This window comes from Sinocyclocheilus anshuiensis, unplaced genomic scaffold (assembly GCF_001515605.1).
Source record: "Sinocyclocheilus anshuiensis isolate Anshui unplaced genomic scaffold, SAMN03320099.WGS_v1.1 scaffold1458, whole genome shotgun sequence".
Classification (NCBI taxonomy): domain Eukaryota; kingdom Metazoa; phylum Chordata; class Actinopteri; order Cypriniformes; family Cyprinidae; genus Sinocyclocheilus; species Sinocyclocheilus anshuiensis.
Window position 1 is genome coordinate 571,193 of NW_015557184.1, and position 9,437 is coordinate 580,629.

General features: G+C 38.3%; 1 protein-coding gene across 2 annotated transcripts in view; it reads right to left on the minus strand.

Annotated features, from left to right (window-relative positions):
- The window catches only part of LOC107678694 (single-stranded DNA-binding protein 3-like), an 85,680-nt gene that overhangs the window by 1,740 nt on the left and 74,503 nt on the right, over positions 1–9,437 (minus strand). For both annotated transcript variants that reach the window (XM_016474064.1, XM_016474063.1), the window contains 11 exons: positions 8,177–8,236; positions 6,957–7,023; positions 6,780–6,847; positions 5,672–5,736; positions 5,500–5,545; positions 5,224–5,259; positions 4,400–4,454; positions 3,562–3,632; positions 2,543–2,621; positions 2,401–2,429; positions 1,427–1,528 (listed from right to left, as the gene is read on the minus strand). In XM_016474064.1, the coding sequence (XP_016329550.1) occupies positions 1,427–1,528; positions 2,401–2,429; positions 2,543–2,621; positions 3,562–3,632; positions 4,400–4,454; positions 5,224–5,259; positions 5,500–5,545; positions 5,672–5,736; positions 6,780–6,847; positions 6,957–7,023; positions 8,177–8,236 (678 nt within the window). The remainder of the gene's footprint in view (positions 1–1,426; positions 1,529–2,400; positions 2,430–2,542; positions 2,622–3,561; positions 3,633–4,399; positions 4,455–5,223; positions 5,260–5,499; positions 5,546–5,671; positions 5,737–6,779; positions 6,848–6,956; positions 7,024–8,176; positions 8,237–9,437) is intronic.

Sequence of the window (9,437 nt, forward strand, 5' to 3'; positions counted from 1 at the left end):
ATAGCGGAGGTGAGATCATGAGAACTCTACACAGAGCAAATACAAGATGGTTATGTCATCACCGTCCCAAAATGCAGCAAGAAAATGCATGATTTTGTCGACAAAGCCGTAACCAAAGGACAAAAAACTTGGAAAGTGTCTGTCCAGGAAACTGCTGGTCTTTTATAACAAAAGCCATTTCCAGCACTCACTCTAGGACTGAATCAATAACACTTACAAATCAAATCATTTTCAGAGTTTTATTTTTATTTTTTTAATTGATTTGATATTCTGGTCTGTAAGTAACATGGTCAGTGGATGTGGCCTTCTGAGTGCATGCTGGGCGGAGCTACACTAATGGTAAAAAGTTTGGGGTCGGTAAGATTTTAAAATGTTTTTGAAAGATGTTTCTTGTGCTCACCAAGGCTGTGTTTATTTGATCTTAAAAACAATACAAATATTGATATTTTGAAATATTGTAACAATTTAAAATAACTTCTATCTTTTATGTATTTTAAAGGGTTAGTTCACCCCAAAATGAAAATTCTGTCATTAATTACTCACCCTCATGTCGTTTCAAACCCGTAAGACCTTCGTTCATCTTCGGAGCACAAATTAAGATATTTTTGATGAAACGCGAGAGCTCTCAGACCCTGCATAGACAGCAACGCAACTGTAATGTTCCCAGGTCCAGAAACGTAGTAAGGACATCGGTAAAACAGTCCATGTGACATCAGTGGCTCAACTTCAGTTTTGCGAAGCTACGAGAATACTTTTTGAGCGCAAAGAAAACAAAAAATAACAATTTATTTCACAGTTCTTCTCCCCTGAGTTGCGTCTTCCGCCATTTTGGAGAGTACCCAAGAGCGTAATCGACGTAATCAGCGTTTGTTTACGTTCGGGGGAGAAAGCGCGCGCATGAACGTAATCTGCGTAATCAGCGTTGTTCACGCTTAGGGGAAAGCATGCATATGTGTTGTGATACTCTCTAAAATGGCGGAAGTAACTCGGGGGCGAAGAATTGTTGAGAATTTTTATTTTTGTTTTCTTTGCGCTCAAAAAGTATTCTCGTAGCTTCGCAAAACTGAAGTTGAGCCACTGTCACATGGACTGTTTTACCGATGTCCTTACTACGTTTCTGGACCTGGGAACATTACAGTTGCGTCGCTGTCTATACAGGGTCTGAGAGCTCTCACATTTCATCAAAAATATCTTAATATGTGTTTTCCGAAGATGAACGAAGGTCTAACGGGTTTGGAATGATGTAACTAAATTTGTAACTGTTTTTACTGTTACTTTTGATAAATATATTTGCTGAATAAAAGTACTAATTTAACTTGTTTTGTTTTTTCAATCTTAACTGACTCCAAACTTTTGGACCGTAGTGTATATGATTGGCAGGTGAGGAAAGTGGCAGGTCTCTGGGTTTGGGTCAGAATCTACTCACACTTTCACTTTGGAATGGGTTGAGGAAGTTTCCTCCCATTTCTCCATCATCCCGCGGTGTGCCCGGTGGGTTGTTCATCCCTGCCATGTTGTTGGGGGAGTTCTGAAGCAAAAGAGCCGTTTGACAAAAACAGTTCAGGTTGAGATGTGAAAACAGCAAAGAAAAAAAAACACAGATTCACAATCTGTGCATGCATCTGGTTGTTGAAACCACATATGTAAATTTTACTCCTCCCAAAATGTTAAAATAATGAATGTGTGAGAGCATGTTATAGGCTATGTGACATTATCTTTTGATTTCGTTGACGTAAATTTAAAGGGTTAGTTCACCCAAAAATGAAAATTCTGTCATCTCATGTCGTTCTAAACCCGTAAAACCTCTGTTCATCTTCAGAACACAAATTAAGATATTTTTGATGGAATCTGAGAGCTCTCTGACCCTCCATAGACAGCAATGTAATTACCACGATCAAGGTCCAGAAGCATAGCAAGGAGATCGGTAAAATAATCCACATGACATCAGGGGTTCAACCGTAATTTTACGAAGCTACGAGAATACTTTTTGTATGCATATCCACTGAACGAGAATATCCACTGAACGTAAACAGCGTATGCTATTCTGTGTCAGCTGCGTCACACAGAATAGCATACGCTGTTTACGTTCAGTGGTAATTACATTGCTGTCTATGGGAGGGTCAGAGAGCTCTCGGAATTCATCAAAAATATCTTAATTTGTGTTCCGAAGATGAACGTAAGGTCTTACGGGTTTAGAACGACATGAGGGTGAGTAATTAATGACAGAATTTTCATTTTTGGGTGAACTAACCCTTTAAATATAGCGTGGGAATTGAAGATCGGATTTATATCCGTTTTGCGATGACTGGATGGAAACGTTTTAACAAATCAGATAGATATCCGATCAGCAAAAACGCCTGAAATGACCAGGTGTAAACAGGCACTAAAAACCTTCTTTACCTTTGGCAACCCATCCATGTCACCAGAGCCTGAAAAAAAAAAAAAAAGTATATATTAATACTATTAAATAAACACCTTTTGAGATTTTTTTAAAGTAGTATATCGGTATTATTTTGAATAACAGTGCAGTCTTAAAGCTTACCTAACGATCCGTTCATATGATGGGGTTCCATGCCGCCCATGCCGCCCATTGGGCCATCTGGACCGGGACCCATGGGGAACTGAGAAACACAGAGAAACAATCAAGTTCAACCAACCATCCCGCATCCAGTACCCTGAGTAACATAAGACTTCTTCTGAGATATAAACATTAATTTAAAAAGGATGAGCATGTCCCCTTTGATTTCACTAAAAGCATAGCTGTGTTTTTATGAAAACAATGATCATAATGTGACATTTAGGATTAATATAAATAAAGCGTAATGTACAGTCAGGCGCTTATTATTACAAATAAATCCAGACAGGTCTTAAATCACACTGAAGGGGTTATTTTGCGATAATGACTGAATGACTGTACATTATCAAGCTTATTACATGACTACTTAAGCAAGTAAATAAATAATTGGACATTAAATATTGATTTGAGTTCAAATCGTAGTATTATGTAAGAAGCAAGAGACCATGGAGTGATATGAGCACTAGCACACAAGAAACTAGCATAGCTACAGTATGAAGGCAATCAAACAACAATCAATTCTGCAGTTTAGCAATCAGGATGCACAAACATTTGGCTGCTAAATGCCACAACTGACCAATAAGAATCAAGTATTCCAAAGAGCTGTAAAATAATCAAATGTAGTATGTTTGGGAATCAAAAAGTGTAGCTGTGGTTTTGGAAATACATCACAAATATAAAAAAAAATCATTAAGTGGAGAGATATTTACACTAGTGTTCAAATATTTGGAGTTATTGAAGGTAAAGGCAAATGTAATGTTACATAAGGTTTACATTTTAAATAAAATGCTGTTATTTTGTATTAATCAATGAATCTATCAACCAGCAACTATCAACCAACTATTGACAATAATAAGAAATGTTTCTTGAGCACCAAATCAAGCAACTGTTTTAAAAACATTTTAAAAAATCTTACCGACCCCAAACTTTTGAACGGTAGTATAACTACTCTAGTAAATGCATATCTAGATGGGGGTAATACATACACTGGGTCTGTTTCCTCCTGGTCCAATAGGGTTCATCATCGTATAGATATTTTCACTGGAGTTTGTGGAGTCTAGATGAGAAGAGAGCAGAAAGTTTGCTTCTGAGACCAGCACAACTTCACCAAAATAAGAGACCAAGAGTCGCTTCCAAGCATATATGGATGACCAATGCTTTAGCAGCACACTAGATCAATACAGAACATGGCTGGACGAGATTAATCACCATAATAAATGTGTTTCTTTAATGATTTATGGCTTGTGTGAGCGAGGGAGAGAGGGAGACACCGCTCACACCTATAAACTCTGCTTCAACATCACAAACACAAGCATGCCGACTGGAATTACATTAACAAAGTGGGAGGGGTGGAGCTGATCACATGTTTTGTTTTCCTGCCAGAGGAAATGCAGGTAACCTTGCAGTGATATTGGCTACTGGGTAGGGAAGGAGGGAAGAGGGTGTTAAATAGGGTGTTTGTGAAGTGCTGAGCATCTTTCTTTCCTGGAGAGACACGAACTGTTTCCGGCTGTGCCGATTATAGAGGCGAGGTGAGAGCGAGTGTGTGAATGATATGCAAAAGGGAGAGCGACAGAACAGATCTACTGTACCTCCTGGGCTTGGCACCTGCCAGAGGAAATGCAGGTAACCTTGCAGTGATATTGGCTACTGGGTAGGGAAGGAGGGAGGAGGGTGTTAAATAGGGTGTTTGTGAAGTGCTGAGCATCTTTCTTTCCTGGAGAGACACGAACTGTTTCCGGCTGTGCCGATTATAGAGGCGAGGTGAGAGCGAGTGTGTGAATGATATGCAAAAGGGAGAGCGACAGAACAGATCTACTGTACCTCCTGGGCTTGGCATTATGGGAGTTCCTGGTGGACCACCTCCTCCTGGAGGACCCTGAGGGAGGAAACAGGCACACAAACCCGTGTTTAGCTTCTCAGAGTGTAATAGTACCTGCCGTACTATCAGAGAACTACCAGAGGAGCAGTTTTTAAACAAAGACAAACTAGGCACAGGGGAGCCATCGAGCTGCTTTGACTAATGTGCAGATATTTTACTTTTAAGAGAGGCAATGCTAGCGGCAAAACTAAGCAGGATAGTAATTGCTCAAGTAAAATCAATACATTTAGAAACTTTAACATCTGCTTAGTTATGCTTTTAGTTTCTAAAAGGAAAGACTAAATTTTGCAGTTTTCCTTTGAACTAAAGACGGCGAGGCAAAAAGCTAAAAATCTCTGCAGTGGTCAATTTGAAAGTGCATTCGCAAACTATTTTATTTTAAGAAGACTGTTTTTCTCCTAAAACATGCCTGGCACACACTTTTGAGGAGATTTTTGATTGGGACGCTGATGTTGAAAGTCAAGATCACCCTTGAGAGCATATTACCGTAACCTCTGATCCATTAACAAAACTACATTACTGTGTTAAAACTACTGCCAATATTTTGGAAAGGCTTCATTTTCTATAAGAGTAGCATAAAATAATGCTGAAATAGCTATTTGTTAACATTAACCAATACCCTGCATGTCACATCATCCAAAAATGAAAGTAGTTTCAGGTAAAGTTGATGAAATATTATGAAGATAGCTTGGAAATTGTTTCTGTTTTTCATGCATTAAGACAATTAATATATACTACAGAAAGTAAACTAAAGTTTGGTACTCACCACGTAGTTGCCTGGAGATGAGGAGGAGTATGCTATCTGTCAACACAAACAAAAGAATATGAATACATTTACTTGGATGAGAATTAAACTACACCACTTAATAATAATAATACTATGATTTATGAATATGATAATCTTTCATATATAATCTGAAACATTGCTGTATCATGGTGCAACCATATTACGTTTGTGTGGTCAGCGTAGCAATAATGCATGTCACGTTTTTGTCTGCAGCCACAAAGCTACATGCAGACAACAGCATATGTATGAACGTACCGAGTTAGCATTCGGGTTTGGCCATGGGCCACGTCCTCCAGGACCCCTGTAACGTGAAGGGAGGACCAAAAAGGATAGAAATACAGAACAGAGACATAAGGAAGTTAACAAACATGATTTAACAGGATTAAATAAATGGGGAAAGGGCGTGTTTTCATGTTGAAGGACTCACATGTTCATTCCGGGCATGCCTGGACCACCTAGAGAGTTGGGAGGAGGCCTCATACCACCATAGTTCTACAGTGGACAAAGAAAACAAAAACACAAACATTTCAACAATCGTTTTTAATGGAACCATTAAAATCTGGAATCCAGTATAAACCTTTATCACTGTGTTTATAAATAAATAAATTACTTAATTAAATAAAATTATAATTATAACTGCATATATAAGAATTATATTATTTACTAATATATGGATTACAATAAATAAATGTAAATAAATTGTTTTTAAAATTAAAATGAACAAAACCTTTTCAAATAATTATAATGGTATATGTAATTATATACAAATATATTTATTAAAATTATTAAAACACACACACACATATATTTATATATATAAACTATTATATGTATATATATATATATATATATATATATATATCTCCAACACAATATTAGGGACACTTTAAAATACCATATGACCTGCTCTTTAACATATTATATAAATATGTATTAAATATATAAATGTAAATTAAAAAATATTTTAAAAAATGTATAATAATAATAAATGTATTAAAATAAATAAATAATTGCACATTGAATTGAAAAGATGTGTCATCTTGGCATTATTTTGTGCTATTAAGTTCACAATTGGGGGAAAAAATATGATTTTTTTTCTTCTGTTGTGTGGCTAAAAATGCAGCAACTACACACTGCAGGAATCCCTGCCCTTCATCCACTGTTGTCCGCAGCGGTGGGGATGCGATTGACACTATGCTAACGAAGTTCTGCTCAGGCAGACAGCGGCCCACCTGTCTGGCTGCCTGTGGGTGGAGGGCAAAGTGTGACAGAGGCTTTCAGGCCTGAGGCTGCTTCTTTCTAAGCCGAGCTTTTGTTCTGCGCTCTACCCAATTTGTCGAACAGATGCTGCACCAGCTGCCGATTTGTGCGGCACCTCGCTTGCCATGAACGAGAAGGACAAAGAGAGAGATAGAGAAGCGGAGAGAACTCTGCTTTCAGCACAGGTGACTGAAGAGGAGTAACAGGGTTCCAGTCCTGTGGCGTTTGACTTGGGACGACTACCAGAGGATAAACGAGCAAGAATATGTGTCTACCTGAGGGCCCATGCCACCCATCCCCCTGGGAGGATTCATTCTCATCGGACCGCCCATGTTAGGATGTCCTGTAAAAATATTAGATAGAGTTATTACACAGCTGAGCTGATACTACATCATTCATCAGTCTGCATGTAAATGGCTCTGTTGTTATTAAATTTTGGACCAAGATGTTACCTTGTGGTCTGGTTGGGTCCAAACTGTTTGGCAGGAGTGGTTGTGATCCTGGAACTCCTACAGGAGGCTGAGGAGGACATAAAAGAAGGAAGGTCAGTGAAATACATGAGACGTGTTTTATAGAAAACATGCATCATGTTTACAATGGAGGTGAGGAACAAATGGAAACAAATGGAACAAAGGAACAAATTCCTTTTGTCCTTTATTTTCAGTGGCAGTCCATTGGTATAAAAATATAAATTCCATAACCTTTTACACAACATGCCTTGAAAATCTTTACACATAATATCAAGTATTGCTACAGTACTTTGGTGATAACAATGACTTTATATTAGAACACCATAGACCAGAAATATCACACGCTGGCTTTGATGTAACAGTCAGAAATAATTTACATTTATAATGAATAAAATTAATGTAAATAGAATGCAAACAAATCTATTTACACACATACAACATGTGATTTGCAAATAAAATCATTTTAGATTAGCATTTTGGGGCATCATAGGCATGTATGAATGTCAGTCACATGCCTATGTATGCAGCTTTATTATTTTTATTTAGCTTTAGTATTTCTATTTTAGTACTTCAACTTTTAAATTTCAGTTAGTTGCCATATTTGCCAACATTTCTAATTTTCAATTCAGTTTTTTATCTATTTATATTTTATTTCACGCTAGATTACGCTCACAAATTTCAATTTCTAGCAAATCAAATATTTTAGAGCCATGCATAACAACAACAACAAAAATTAATCAGAATGAAATTCCATGACCTTTATTAAAATATCCTGATATTTCCAGGTTTTCTTGATTTTGGTGACCCTTAAAGGAATAGTTCACCCAAAAATGAAAATTTTGTCAACATTTACTCACCCTCACTTCGTTCCAAACCTGTGTACGTTTCTTTCTAATGTTGAAAACAGAAGATATTTTAATGAATTTTGAAGAAACAAACTGTCGTTGACATCCATAGTAGGATGAAATAAGACAGAAATACTATAGAAGTCAATGGGGACCATCAATAGTTTGATTACCAGAAATATCTTATTTTACGTTCAGCATAAGAAAGAAACTCATACAAGTTTGGAACAACATGAGGGTGAGTAAATGATGACAAAATGTTCATTTTTGGGTGTACTATACCTTTAAGAGTGTGTAAAAATGGAAGAACTATTTGTATGCAATTTCAACATGACAGTGTGATGATGTTCCCTCTACCTGATTTGGCATGCGAAGAGATGGCCGAGGTCCACCAGGGTACCGTGGAGACATAAAAGGCTAAAAGAAGAAAAAGAAAAGAAAAAAGACTTCATTAGCAACATGTTGCTTTATTTAAGAAGAAAGCGAGAGCATTGTAAAGACCAGAATGAATGAGTGCAGCAGGCCAGGCTATAGCAGATGGAATGGACAGACAGATGCACGGAGAGCAGAAGCCAACGCAAGACGACATCAAATATGTACATTTGACATCTCTCCTTCTGTTCATCAACACAGTCTGCTCACGTTCTGACTTATAAACGTGCACACACATACACTCTTGTGGTGTTTCGACGAACACACAGGAGAGCATCAGGAAAGTCAGACCTCGTGCGGCTGCACTTAGACGCTTCTCAAGTGAAAGTCTGGTCAGGAAGGAAAGTGACCACAACAACCCAAACGAGGGCAGTATCGTGCCTGCGTCCTGACATACAAACCATTAGAGCCTTGTGGCTGCGTGTCTAGAGACGAAACCCGATACCACATCTGTGGTCAAGGCCTGTGGGAAGCTCCCCGAGAGACTCTCGCCAACTTTTAGGGCTCTGTTGCAACATGTCGGTGCTGAACGGATGAGGGATAGGCCGTATTTGGGTGTGTGTGTGCGCATGTGTTTTTACAGCTAATTGAGTGTCTTTACCATTGTAGGAAGATGTTGTACAACCGTAGCGCTCTAATATGCAGCGTGTGTTTTTTCCTGGAGAAAGGAAGCGGAAGTGTCTTTGAGAGTTGATATGTGTAGGTTTCGCTGTGTTTTGTGGGCGCACATCGTTTTGGTTTCTGCACAGTCAGTGTGCGTTTGTATATGTGTTTGTGAGGGTGCTGTGTGGCGGGAGGCTCTACAATATTAATGTGCTATTGATGGAGGGTGGGGTGAGGGCTAGGAGTGGAGGCCCATCTCCAAGAACAAGGAGGAGACTGAATTATTTATCCTGTTCGCAGGGAGTCGACTCTAGATGGAGGGGGTGGGAGGTATACAGGATACTTCATACTCCCAGGATAGAGAAACAGAGGGAGGAAGAAAGAAAAAAGAAAGAGAAGACAAAGGAGGAATGGACCTTAGGGTACACCCAAAGAAAACAAGGCCGTGAGGGATGGATTTACAGTCCTAATGTAATTTTCACAACCATATGTTTTCCAGATTTGGCTAAATGAGAGACACAAGAGTACAACCTATTGAATTGTACTTCTATTCCTCACAGCCTTGCTTTCAGTTGTAAAAAAA